General features: G+C 40.4%; 1 protein-coding gene across 1 annotated transcript in view; it reads left to right on the top strand.

Moving 5' to 3' along the window:
* The window catches only part of LOC102243007 (chromosome unknown open reading frame, human C14orf37), a 110,651-nt gene that overhangs the window by 6,874 nt on the left and 88,962 nt on the right, over nt 1-14,815 (top strand). Inside the window, exons 2-4 of the mRNA XM_005858758.2 lie at nt 3,317-4,748; nt 10,991-11,245; nt 13,424-13,636. Coding sequence (XP_005858820.1) covers nt 3,374-4,748; nt 10,991-11,245; nt 13,424-13,636 — 1,843 coding nt within the window. The 5' untranslated portion in view covers nt 3,317-3,373. The remainder of the gene's footprint in view (nt 1-3,316; nt 4,749-10,990; nt 11,246-13,423; nt 13,637-14,815) is intronic.

The raw sequence follows: 14,815 nt of genomic DNA, 5'->3' as shown, positions 1-14,815 counted from the left end.
GAGAAACATTGATCAGCTGCCTCCTGCACGCCCCCTACTGGGGATGTGCCCGCAGCCAAGGTACATGCCCTTGACCGGAATCGAACCTGGGACCCTTGAGTCCACAGGCCGACGCTCTATTCTCCTAGCCAAACCAGTTAGGGCTCACATAGCAAGTTTTAACAACAGTGAAGGTAGGAGTCAGGAATCATTTTTCTGATGCTAGTCCATGACCCTCTAAACTTTACTGCCACCATCATGGCCCTACTCCCTCAACCTCCTCCCAAGTTTTTTTTAAAATGTTATTTATTTATTTATTTAATTTATTATTTTTAAAATCCTCACCAGAGGATATTTTTCCATTGATTTTTTAGAGAGAGTGGAAGAGAGAGGGAAAGACAGAGAGAAATATCGGTGTGAGAGAATCACATCGATTGATTGTGCCCAGAGCAGGGCCTGGGCTGGGGAGGAGCCTGCAACCGAGGTGCGTGCCCTTGATCAGGATCCAACCCCGGACCCTTTGGTCCACAGTCCGATGCTCTATCCACTGAGCCAAACCGACTAGTGCTCCCCCCCTACCCCTACTCCCGCCCCCACCCCCAGGTTTTTATCCAGAAGCATGGGAGCTTGTAGGGTAAGCTTTTAGACCACACCCTCTTTTTTCTGGGATGTTTAGTAAGATTTCATGGATTGGGAAAAACACTTGTTTAGGAAAGGGCAGCGCTCTGAACAGATCAGAAATGAACCAGAGTTCTGTAGCTTTTTCATATCTTCCACTATATAGGGTTTCATAGTTCAACTTGTCTGCACAGAAATATGAAGGTGTAATGTCATCAACTATGAGCACTCATGCTTTACAGCTCTCATATATTTTTGTTTTAAGGAAGGAAAATAGAGGCAGCAGGCCAAGTACTGTTACCAAATCCATTACCTAGGTATGAACTGGGATGCTTTGTGGCTCATCTAAAGTGATAACTAATGTCCAGAATGTTGATATGCCTTAGCCCATGCCATTCCCTCTTTATCAAATATCTTTCCCATATTCTCTCCTTTTAAAACAATGCTAGCTACATAACTGAGTGTAATTTAATATTTAAATAAAATTGGTTCAAACCTTGATCCTACCTAAGGAGAAATTTAACATCTTTCTCACTATCTCTGAGGATTCTTGGCAAGGGCTGGGCAGTGGCTTATATTTCTCCTAGTCACCTCTGGCTTTGATGTTCTCCTGCTGCTAAATTTATGATCCTTGACATACTGTTGCTTTTCTGCACTAGGCACTAGGGTGCCTCATGACATCAGCCCATTTCTGTATTCTCCCAATGTACTGTGGATTCAAGCTTTTTGTGTAACAGATTACCTCCAAACTTGGTGGCAATAAATGTTTATTATCTCATCCCATTTCTGTGCAGTAGGAATTTGGGAATAGCTTACCTGGGTGGTTCTGGCTCCAGGTCTCTTAAGAAGTTGTAGTTGAGATGTCAGCTGGGGCTGTAGGATCATCTGAAGGCTTGACTGGGGCCGAAGGATCCGCTTCCAAGATGCCTCATTGATGTGGTGCTGGGAGTTCGGCAAGGTGCCTCAGCTCTGCATCCAGGGGTTCCTCTTCCCTCATCTAGAAAAGTTCAGCCTTCTTTTTTTCAGCAGCCATCGAGGACTAGGGACTTGACCTTTTCTCTGCTTCAGAAGATCTATAAGACTAGATGGGATAACACTGTTAAAGCTTTGAACACCTTCAGGGGAAAGGGCCTTATGAAAATGTGAAATTTTATATTTTATGTGTGCACATCACATGCTTAAACCGGATAGTTTAATGATTAGCCATGAAAAAAAGAAAAGGTATAATTTTTATAAAGGTAAGTTTTATATTTTAGAATTTTCATTCCTAGGTTTAATTTTCTAGAAAACCTGCAGCATCTGAGAAATTTCTGATGATGGGAAAAGAAAGGGCTCTACTCAGCCAAATAGATGAAAAAGAACTAAAACGTTTAAGTTTTTGGGAAAATGATCAGTTTTGATATAGTTTTAGTTGTGATGAGAGTGAGTAGTGGTTTTTTTTTTTAATGCAGTGAATCTTAATATTACATGAATGTGTTTTAAAGAAAGGGCTCTACTCAGCCAAATAGATGAAAAAGAACTAAAACGTTTAAGTTTTTGGGAAAATGATCAGTTTTGATATAGTTTTAGTTGTGATGAGAGTGAGTAGTGGTTTTTTTTTTAATGCAGTGAATCTTAATATTACATGAATGTGTTTTCAGTAAAGATTGCTAATTTAATATGCGTATTGGTTCTCTTAAAATGTTTATTTCTTTTAATAAATACTTACATTAACTCTTACCTTTTCTCCCTACATTTTAAACATGAAGGTTTTGCTTATAATTTTTATAGTTGTTGTAGAGAAAAGAAATAATTTTTAAAATTTAAAGACAATTTACTTAAAAACATTTATATATTTTTATTTTATTATTATTATTATTTTTAAAAACATGGAACGCTTCAAGACTTTGCGTGTCATTCTTGTGCAGGGGCCATGCTAATCTTCTTTGTATCATTCCAATTTTAGTATATGTGCTGCCAAAGAGAGCACTCATTTATATTTTTTTAAAAACTCATGAATATAACTGGTATTCAGTATTTTGTGATCACATCTATATATATAAAAGCCTAAGTGACCAGTTGTTTGGTCAACCAGTCTCTATGATGCACTCTGACCATCAGGGGGCAGACGCTCAATGCAGGAGCTGCCCCCTGGTGGTCAGTGTGCTCCCACAGCCAACCTTCCACAGCCAGCCAACCTCCTGCGGTCCCTCCCCTAGGCCGGCTGGCCAACCTCCCATGGTCCCTCTGGCCCCGATCAGCCCTGATTGCCAGCCAGGCCGAGTGACCTCACCTGTGTACTAATTTGTGCACCGGGGCTCTAGTTTTAAAATATACTTAAACGTTCTTTGAATGTAATGTAAGTAAATGTAAGATTTACTTTTTATATCCTGGACATTTCTGCAATCACTTGACTACATGATTAATAGAGGAATTTGGGGAGAATGATGTGACTCTAAGGGTAGTTTATTTCAAGTAGGTATTTAGGAAACAATGAACTGAGTACTTGAACTCTGTGTACCTTTTTCTAGAGAGCATCACATTAAGTCAGTTGCAGAATTCAGAAGGGAAAAATGAACTGGGTTATCCATGTCTCAAAGGTACAAAGAAATAGAACAGTCCTCTCTTACATACCATCTCTGAGCATAAAGTCAAGGAGATTATTTAACTCATGGTTTCAAAGGGGCTTATTTACAAAATATATTTATGTGACAGTTCGATATGCTTTGTTTTTCTGCAGGACTCACTCACTGCCGTTGTCAACTCTGCCATTTTATGCGCACATTTCTCTTCCACTATGAGAAGACCAACAGTATTGCACATCTGTCTGGCTTTCTGTAGCCTTCTGCTTCTCAGCGGTGCCATACAATGTTTGGCCTTCCCCAAAGTGGAGAGAAGGGAGATAGCACATGCTCATGAAAAAAGAGGGCAGCCTGAGAGGATAAACTCGGATGACCTAGAAAATAACTCCATTGCTTCAAAGGGCACTCCCCAGCCCGTGGTCTCCGAAGATCCAATGATATTGCTAGCGGGACCATCAGCAATGCCATTAAATAAAGTATCGCCTATTGACAAAGAAGCCCGTCCTACAGGAGCTGGGCTCATGCAGCCCAATAGCCCTGGTGTCGACACTGCTACGGAGCCAGTGGTCTCAGCAGGGCAAGAAGTGGTTGGTTCCAGCCAGCCAGAGAGAACGTCTCCCGAAAGCCTGCTTCCCAAGGCCATGGTGACCAACCCTATCATGGCAGCTGGTTCTTGGAATGTGGATGAGAAGGAGGAACTCTTTAGTAGTACCAACACTGAGCCCACTGTAGAAGGGACCGCCGAAGCAACACAAGGTTTTCTGAAGTCTGTGGACAATCAGTTGTTTACCACTGAAAGTCAGGGAGGCGTTAGTCTGGGACATTCACCTTCATCCTCTGTGAACACTAACAAAATACTAACCACCAATCCAAGGACTGAGACATTTGAAGCAGACACAGATCAGAGGATAACTTCTTTTCCTGGTGCAGAGCCCATCGCAGGCACGGAGCCCGGAAGCCTCAAGTCTGATAGGGAGAAGCCTTCGCAGATGACAGCTGGTAATACCCAGGCGACTGCCACCACCCCCGGGCTTGCAACCTCCGAGTACAGCCTGGGTGTTGAGGCAGAAACTGACAGCCTGCTGGGAGCCCCAGAAGTCACAGTGAGTGTCAGCACAGCTGTCCCAGCGGCCTCTGTCCTAGGCGATGAGTGGGATGACACCAAATTAGAGAGTGTAAGCCAGATAAAGACCCCAAGGCCTGGAGACAATACAGAGACTCCGATGAGAATGGAAACGTCTCCGACAGCCCAAGTAACCCCTAATGGTGTGGGAGGCGTGGAAGGGGACGAAGCTTTGACAGAGGCTGCACAGATGGGTCTGGGGCTGCCTGAAGGGGAAACACACTCGGAGACAGCCCTGCTAATAGCGCCTGGGGAGGGGAGATCATCTGCCTTCACCGATCAGATTTCCTTTACTCCCACAAGTCTGATGGAAGATACAAAAGTCTCTGTTGTGAACCTGTTTCAAAACACTGCAGACTCCATGGAATCCACCACGGAAAACGATGCCCTGTTTTTCTCAGAGACCACTGTTCCCATCTCAGAATATGAGGCTGAGGCTTATCAACCACTGAGAAATGCTTTTAAAGGTAAAAGAAACAAAAATACAAGCTTTGACAAGCTTTCTTTAATTTGGAGTGCTTTCATTTGGTTTTATCATTTTTAAAAAATGGAAATATAATTGTCATTTAACATTGTACGGGTTTTAGGTGTTTTATTTTTTAAAAGTGACGATTTAAAAATAACTTCTCTATGCCACCTCCGGCCTCCGTGGGAGACTGTCATTAGGCATGTGGTGGGCGGGAGTGAGGGTCACACCCCGGCTGTGCAGGATGCTCTATGAGCCTCTAGAGAAAGATGGCTCTAAAGTGCCCGGAGCTTTCTACCCACGTGGATTGCCTACAGCTTCCTGGTGGCCACAGTGGAATCAAACGCCCCTCAGAACCAGAAATCTGGGAAGCCTAATCCCCAAGCAATGCATGAATTTTCTTTCCTAAAACTTCAGGGGTTCATGAGAATCTGAAATGACCCCATGGATTTTCCTGGCTGGCTGCTACAGCTGTGTAGCATTCAGTGCCCACATCCATCTGTGATGCCAAGGTTTTGTGCAACATGAGAGCTGCCTCCCTCCTCCCCTCCCCCTCCCCGAGGTGTAACATTCACTGGGGAGGTGAGAAAGAGGTGATGGCTAGAGGGATAAAATATCTAATCTTCTTACCTGTAGGCAGAATCAGCCCTCACTTGGTGCTTATTATCAGTTATCCAAGGACAACAACCACAAAGAAAATTAGCTGAGACATCCATGAAGCAAATATTAGAACCAAAAATATTACTGGTAGCAACTGAATTTAAAGGAACTGTATTTTGTGCAGTTTAGGATATTTAAGTACTGTAATTCTTTCACTGAGGGGTTATAGATGGAGACAGACTAACTCATTTTGTTATTTTCCTTAAAATGACTTTGGATCTCTGTTCAAAAAAAGAAGTTATCTAAGTTTTAATGAAAAGCAAAAGTACACAAATAAAAATATATGTTATATAAAAATTATCCCCAAATTGAATTCCTATATATATATTGACCAGTGGTATTTAAGTGGGACCGGTTTGTCTCTCTCCACCCCATCATTTGGCAAAGTTTGGAAACCTTTTTGGTTGTCCCATTAGAGGGGTGCTGCTGACTACTGGCACTAGTGGGTAGCGGCCACGGATGCTGCTACACACCCTACCGAGCTCGGGACAGCCCCCCAACAACAAAGACTTATCTGAGCCAAATGTCAATGGTGCTGAGAAGCCCTGATACAGACTTAATATTCTTCCAACACTTCATTATGGAAATGTGTAAATATATAGGAAAATGTGAAGGAGCATCATTTGGCAAAGTTTGGAGACCTTTCTGGTTGTCCCATTAGAGGGGTGCTGCTGACTACTGGCAATAGTGGGTAGAGACCACGGATGCTGCTACACACCCTACAGAGCACGGGACAGCCCCCCAACAATGAAGATTTATCTGAGCCAAATGTCAATGGTGCTGAGAAGCCCTGATACAGACTTAATATTCTGCCTATAGACTTAACACTTCATTATGAAAATGTATAAATATATAGGAAAATGTGAAGGAATTAGGTATATGTTTCAGTGGTATAATAAAAATGTAGGATACTTATTTACAGATTGATGTAAAAATACCCCTATCCTTGATATTTTTTTGCCAAGAAGCTTTAGGTAAATATTTATCTCATAGTATTAACCATATAGGCTTTTTTGACTTTGTTTTCCCCAAAAGAAGTTCATCTAGAAATAAGGGGGAGAGGCAAGTCTTCTCTGCTGCCTCGGTTCTGCACTGCGTATGGCTCTTGGCCTTTACATGCGGGAATGTTACCAGCTGACAAGCCTTACATTTGTTGCTGGTGGATAATATTTTTCTGTTATTATGTGTGGTTGGTTAGATAACAGCCTGGACAAGGAAAGACAGTGTAACTTGCATATGCTCATTCTGATTTGTTTTGGAATATGTACAGCTTGTTACTTCTGCTAAGTAGACTAATTAATGGAAACTATCAAATTAGTAATATGTTTTATGAAGTGTTATTGGGATTGAATTAAAATGATAAAAGATTGAATTTTACATGTCCAATTCACTTTTTTAAAAGACTGAAAGACCGCCCTAGCCAGTTTGGCTCAGTGGATAGAGCATTGAACTGTGGCCTGGAAGGTCCCGGGTTTGAGTCTGGCCAAGGGCACATGCTCAGGTTGCAGGCTCAGTCCCCAGTAGGGGGCATGCAGGAGGCAGCCGATCAATGATACTCTCTTATCATTGATGTTTCTATCTCTCTCCCTCTTCCTTCCTCTCTGAAATCAATAAAAATCTATTAAAAAATAAAATATATAAAAGTCTGAAAGACCTAGTATCATGTAAGTTTTCATAGAAGCTTCCAGAAAATGTTTTGTAAGTTGGTTTTTAAGTTCCATGAAGAGAGTTGGGTTCACATGACCAGGAAGATATTAGATATGACAGAACAAGAAGTCTACTTCAATTCTCTGTAACACTTTAAGGTATTCCTGGAGCATTAAGTCATATGGTTCCAGATTATTCATTGCACAATTTAATCCATGATTCTTATGTACTAGACTTGCATTAGCTTCTATTAATGCAGCCTAAAAAGTAAATGAGTTTGGTAATTGTCCGATTATTATTTTGATTATTGAGTGTAGTCCTTACTTAGTTGTGACTGCCTCACTTTAAATGGGCAACTTCTTTTTATTTCTAAAACATAGCACAATATCTGGTGCCTAGTAGGTGCTCAATAAATACTGGGTCAATGAGTGAGTAAATGAGGAATGAGAACCTTTTAGACTGAAATTATCCAATTTGACTGTCTGCATTGTCCAAATTAATCAAACAGCTTCTAAAAGTTCTTTATAGAGAAGCAATCTATTAATTCCTTTCACTTAAAATTTTTTTTTTGTCCCATAGAGTTAAAAAGAATGTGTGAAAAATTGAGATTGTTGGCAATAGTAGTTAAGGAATAGCCAAAAAGCTTTTACCCATTTTCTGGTGATTATAAGTATTTTTCAAAAGTAAGCAATTCAGCCCTGACTGGTTTGGCAAATTGAGATTGTTGGCAATAGTAGTTAAGGAATAGCCAAAAAACTTTTACCCATTTTCTGGTGGTTATAAGTATTTTTCAAAAGTAAGCAATTCAAATGCCAATCATTTTAGTTCTCAGGACTACTTAGGACATTATCTTTTTCAGGATATGCAATGATTTCTTGGTGTTTGGGGCATTATGAACAGATGAGTACCCTGAGATTATCAGTCTTTGGATTCAGCCTGTTCTTCAGCTGGTTCAGTTGAAGATCAGGTTTTAAAAGTAATTATAATAATGATTATATTTTATTTCTACTGGAAGTAGAAAGAATGAAAAATGTGGAGAAATTTTTTTTCAATTTTTATTTAGAAAATTTTGTTTTATTTTTTCAACTTTTTTTCAATTTTTATTTAGAAAATTTTATTTTATTTTATATTTTTTCATCACCATTTATCCCCCTATACCCTCTTCTATCTCCCCTATTCCCACAATCCCCACACTGTTGTCCATGTCCAAGCCTTCTTTCTCTTTTTTAATTTTTTGCTCAATCCCTCCCCCTTTCACGCGTGTCATAGGTTCGCCATCACTGCCCTATACCCTTTTCCACCTCTACCTCCCCTCTCCCCCATTCCCACAATCCCCACACTGTTGTCCATGTCCATGTCTTCTTTCTTTTTTTAATATTTTGCTCAATCCCTCCCCCCTTCCAACTGTCAGCCTGTTCTCTATCTATGAGTTTGTCTCTATTTTGCTTGGTAGAGAAATTTTGGATGTTATTTTTAAATTTAATTTAATTTTTAAAAACACATTTCTATTTTTATTGATTTCAGAGAGGAAGGGAGAGGGAGAGATAGATAGAAACATCAGTGATGAAAGAGAATTTTTGATCAGCTGCCCCCTGCAAGCCCCCCGCTGGGGAAGGAGCCTGTAACTGGGGCATGTGCTATTTTGCTTGGTAGAGAAATTTTGGATGTTATTTTTAAATTTAATTTAATTTTTAAAAACACATTTCTATTTTTATTGATTTCAGAGAGGAAGGGAGAGGGAGAGATAGATAGAAACATCAATGATGAAAGAGAATTTTTGATCAGCTGCCCCCTGCAAGCCCCCCGCTGGGGAAGGACCCTGTAACTGGGGCATGTGCCCTGACTGGGAATTGAACCGAGATCTCCTGGTTCACAGGTCGATGCGCAACCACTGAGCCACGTCAGCCTGGCTGGATGTTATTTTTTAAATTCTCATTATTATTTATAGTTCTCACTCTCTTTTCTTTAACAGCAGTCACTTATTCCAAAGTACTGTATCATTTTGATTTCTTGCTATTTCATGAAACTATGACAAATAGACTGTAAATTTATTTTTACATATTTGTTCTCAAAAGTGTTTATTATGCTTTCAAAAATGAGGGCAACATAAAGAATGCTTACTGCTTAAAATGATAAAACTACACATTATTATCTTTTTATGGTGGAGCATTGTCCTAGGTGCTAAAGGTACAAAAAGGGCAATGAATCCTGGCTCTCAAGAGATTTACAGTCTCATTGGAGAAAGGAAGAAGGAAGCAAAACTTAAACAGTGGTACAAAGTGCAAATATGAAGTCTGTGTAAAAACCTTACTGTAACTCACGTTGCCCTTTAGCATGTATGGCAGTACATCAAGTATACACATCTCTTCAACTCAGAGGAAAAAATAGTCTGAACTGGATGGGGACCAGGAAAAGGAACTGTTTGTATTGAAAAACCTACAAACCCTATTTTAAAACAAATAAATTGTTTCCAAAGAAAAATATCTTAAGTAATAGGAACTATCATGATGTCATTAATAAATATCAGAGGAAACCTTTTTAGCTATCCCTAGAATGCTATATATTTTTTAATTTATCACTTACTGGACTTGCTAATATGCTATGGATCTAGAATTAGCATTTAAAAAAGAGAGATAATAGGGTCTTCTAGAAATTAAATTTTGATAGTGGCTCAGTATTTGAAATTTGCAGCGTGATTCCTCCCTATGAAGGGGGCAAATATTGGCCCTTATAAATAATCTGTAATAATTTATTTTAGGGGATTAGAACATAAAGAAAGGGGCCTTGGACAGATACATATATCCCACAGGTCTGTTTCATTGTCTTTTATGATCTAAAAGCAAACGCAGACCTACAGATTGTTCCTCGGACAGCGGCAGGATGCCCATGCTCATGGCTGAAGAATATTCCACTGTGTATATATGTACTACAACTTCTTTATTCATTCATCCAATGACAGGCATAGTTAAGAGCACTGCCTATGTAATCTTAGGCAGGTTTCTTAGCTTCTTTAAACCTAAGTTGTTACTTCTTTATTCATTCATCCAATGACAGGCATAGTTAGCACAGTGGTTAAGAGCACTGCCTATGTAATCTTAGGCAGGTTCCTTAGCTTCTTTAAACCCAAGTTGTTTGTAAAACAAGTAATAATAGCTGGTATTTATTAAACACTTACCAAGTACTGGGCATGTTCCCCAGGTTTTACATGTGTTATGTAATTAATCTTTGTAACAATTCTGTGAGATAGATACTATTCTTGCCACTTTCCAGCTAAGGAAACTCAAGTCCCAGAAATGTTAAGTAATTTGTTCAAGGTCACACAGCTAGTAGGTGGCTGAGCCAGAATTTAAACCCAGGCAAATTGGCTCTTGAACCTGCATTCTTGACCACTATGAGAGATGGCTTCCATGGAGTGATATTACTACTTACCTCCTCTGATTACATGTGGGAAGATAAAATAAGATAATGTCCACCATGCACTTCGCTTTTTGTGTGTTCGGCCTTAATAGAAAGTCAGTAAACCTTAATTATTGGAATTATTATCCCTTTAATTCAAAATGCTAACTTTCAAAATTGCCAGTGTGAAAATTAATTTAAACAAATGCTTCTGAGAATGTTTGCGAATAACTTAGTTCTTAACAAACTGATTATGTTGAAATTCATAAAAGGGAGCTTAGTTGATTTTCCTATTTTGTTTTAGATTTTATGTCTTTTTTTTTTTTACATGAACTTCTCTGTCTTAGGTTGATTCCCTACCCCTGAGAGCAGCAACACCGAGAACATGTATTCATTGGCATTTTATTCCTGAGCGACCCCTTTGCCTTCCCATCCCCTGAAATAGCTACCTGATTGTTTTTTCAATGTATCAATTATATAGTGACTTTTTGAGGTATAGGAATTCCATCTATTTTAAAACGTCATTTCCCCTCTTTTAAGACACCATCGGTCCAGAGCTGACGACGGCTGTTGCAGAGGCAGCAGCCACTTTCTCATCGGTGACAGGGGAGCCGCAGGTGTCTCCCCTCCAAGTGAGCAGAGGAGATGGTGAGACCGAGGAAGGAAAAGAGGTCCCCGCTGCCGCGCCTGACGTCCCCGGTGTTACTCAGCTGTCGAGAAGATGGGAGCCTCTGGCCACTACAGTTTCAACTACAGCTGCGCCTCTGTCTTTCGAAGTTACCCCCGCGGTGGAAGGTCTGTAAGGGAGGGAGTGGGACTCAGTGTGATGGGGGTGGACCTTTTCTGTGGGTTGATGAGCAATAGAATGAGTGAGGCAGATGGTGGCCCTGTCACCAGGGTACGGGCACACACCTGGAGAGTGAATAGGAAGGTGGGCCGACTCTTATTTGGAGAGATGCCACACGGCCTCAAACAATGAGGTGTTAGTTCCTAAGAAAAACCTCCTGGCGGCTTATCTTAGGGACTGGAGGAAGGCCTCACTTCCCGAGACCCTCTCCTAGTTGGACAACTCTGGCTGCTCGGAGTTGTTAAAGGGGGAGAGACGAAGAGAGCAAGCACGTGGGTTTGAATCCCAGCTGTGGCCCTCATTAGTATTGTGGCCTCAGGTTAAGTTTCTTAATGTCTTCAAGCCTTGGTTTGTTCATCTTTAAATAATGCCTATCTATCTTAAATGTTATTGTAAGGGTTTGAAATGATGTATACACACTGCTTTCTCCATAGGAGGGCCTCAAAGGCTCTGATATCTTAAAGACAGTGAAGTTTTCAAATTTGGGTGATTATCAGGATGACAAAAATTATTGTCAATAGTTTTAAATTTGTAATTTTTAATAATTACAAAATTATTATTATTTAATTATTTTTTTGGGGGGGCCTCATATGTTTGTCTCATCATTGGTTCAAGTAAAGCCCGCTTTTATTTATTAACTGAGTTATTTTTAACAATGTAATAAATGCCTTCTAATCCTATTATTCTCTCCCCCCCTCAAGAAATCGCCCAGGGCCTTGTCAATAATCTACATGTAACGCCATGACCCTTCCCATCTCAGCCCCTTCCTTCTCTGACAGTTACCGTCAGCCTGAATCTGGTGTTCATCATTCCCTTGACTTCCTCTTCTTTCTTTTTAAATATATTTTTATTGACTTCAGAGAGGAAGGGAGAAGGAGAAAGCGATAGAAACATCAATGATGAGGATCATTGATGGGCTGACTCCTGCACACCCCTCACAGGGGATTGAGCCCGCAACCCGGCATGTGCCCTGACCAGCAATCGAACCGGGACCTCCTGGTTCATAGGTGGACACTCATCCACTGAGCCATGCTGGCTGGGCTTGACTTCCTTTTCTTTTAGTTTTATTGCATCTATATTTACTCCTAAAATTATACACTTAAAAATTTTAGTTTTTTTTTTTTATAACTTTATAGAAACTGTATTGTCCTGCAGGTTGGCTTTTTGGAATTTACTTTTTTTTTTTTTACTTAATGTTCTATGGCCAAGATTTACTTACTCTAGCTCTTTTGTTTTGACTGCTTTTAATACTCCATTATGAAAATATATCACAGTTTATTCATTCAGTCTTCCTCCGGGCTCTCCTGGTGATTTGCATTTGGGTTATTTCCAGGGTTAGCTGTTGCGAGCGTTGCTGCCATGAGTATTCTTTTTCATATTGTCCATTGTGCATGTGTGGGAGTTTCTCTTGGGCACATACTTAGGAACTGAATTGCTGGGCCGTAAGGTATACGACCGTCTGACTTTAGGAGGAATGGCTCACCGTTTTCCAAAGTGATTGCACCAAATTATACTCCCAACAACAATATATGTGAGACTATCCTGGGAGCTTTTAAGAATATTTTCTCAGGCTTAACCACTAAGGGGATTCTGATTCAGTAAGTTGGGATATGCGGAAAGCATGAAATTGACATTAAAAAAATTATCTCAAGAGATTCTGATGACCAGTCAGGCTTGCAAAATACTACTATCGTAGAATTTTTAGATTTGGGAAGTCCTGGAGCTAAATTTGGCTGCTCTGAACTTGAGCAGATTCCAGATACAGATCTAGGCTCTTACTCTTTGGCTTGATTTTTTTTTTCTTTGACTTGATTTTTAAAATAGTCTTTGGTATACCATTTAATACATTTTTGTTAAAATTTTCAATCTTTGGTAATAAATTAAACCCATAATATTGTTAATAGAATAAATGGGAGACTGAAATTTAAAAACAAAGTTCTGATTTGAGACAGTATATTTTCCTGCAAGAGAAAGTGTTTGTCTTGGGTAGCTGGACTGGTGCAGCATGGGAAGGGGGAGCTGGTTTAAGTGTCATTAATCACTTCTTGCTTAGAAAGTAAAAACACATGTGTACATTTCCCAAAATGATCATCTCTGGGTCAAGTCCTGTCTCTTGTGTTTGGCAGACCTAATGGACACAGTCACAGGGCCAAAAGAGGAGTTGTTCACACCAGTTTTGGGCTCTCCAGTGACACCCCCTGGAATAATGGAGGAGGCACCCAGCGTCGCCCCAGCACTTTCTGATTCTGAGGCATCCTCGGAGAGAAGAACCGTTGTTCCATCCGTTAGCCGTGTTAATACAGCTGCCCCGTATGGCCTGGACCAACTTGAATCTGAAGGTACCCATGCTTTGAAGGGAATCTTTCCTAGGATGGATTGAATGAGTCACTGAGCAGTGATGTTTTGAGAAAAGAGTAAGACGTGGATTCAACCTGCAGTGTAGATCAGGGGTCAGTAAACTACGGCCCAGCAAATGTGGCCTGCCATCTGTTTGTGTGTGTGTGTGTGTGTGTGTGTGTGTGTGTGTGTGTGTGTGTGTGTGGCCTGCAAGCTGAGAATGGTCTTTGCATTTTAATTTTTATTTATTTATTTAAAAAAATTTATCTTTATTATTGAATTTATTACAGATGTCCCGTATTGTCCCCCATTAACCCCCTCCTTCCCCACACCCCCTCCCCAGGCCTTCGCTGCACTATTGTCTGTGTCCATGGGCTATGCATGTATGCATGTACGTTCCTTGGTTAATCTCTTCCCCACCCTCTGAGAATCGTCAGTCTGTTGCATGCTTCCATGTCTCTGGAGCTATTTCGTTTGCCAGATAGAAACATCACTGATGAGAATCACTGATGGGCTGATTCCTGCACAACCCTCACAGGGGATTGAGCCCGCAACCTGGCATGTGCCCTGAGCAGGAATCGAACCGGGACCTCCTGGTTCATAGGTGGACACTCATCCACTGAGTCATGCTGGCTGGACTTGACTTCCTTTTCTTTTAGTTTTATTGCATCTATATTTACTCCTAAAATTATACACTTAAAAACTTAAAAATTTTAGTTTTTTTTTTTTTTATAACTTTATAGAAACTGTATTGTCCTGCAGGTAGTCTTTTTGGAACTTACTTTTTTTTTTTTTACTTAATGTTCTATGGCCAAGATTTACTTACTCTAGCTCTTTTGTTTTGACTGCTTTTAATACTCCATTATGAAAATATATCACAGTTTATTCATTCAGTCTTCCTCCGGGCTCTCCTGGTGATTTGCATTTGGGTTATTTCCAGGGTTAGCTGTTGCGAGCGTTGCTGCCATGAGTATTCTTTTTCATATTGTCCATTGTGCATGTGTGGGAGTTTCTCTTGGGCACATACTTAGGAACTGAATTGCTGGGCCGTAAGGTATACGACTGTCTGACTTTAGGAGGAATGGCTCACTGTTTTCCAAAGTGATTGCACCAAATTATACTCCCAACAACAATATATGTGAGACTATCCTGGGAGCTTTTAAGAATATTTTCTCAGGCTT

The sequence above is a fragment of the Myotis brandtii genome, unplaced genomic scaffold (assembly GCF_000412655.1).
Source record: "Myotis brandtii unplaced genomic scaffold, ASM41265v1 scaffold1218, whole genome shotgun sequence".
Lineage (NCBI taxonomy): Eukaryota > Metazoa > Chordata > Mammalia > Chiroptera > Vespertilionidae > Myotis > Myotis brandtii.
Note: the sequence above shows the minus strand (reverse complement) of the source record. Positions and strands in the feature narration are given on the sequence as shown.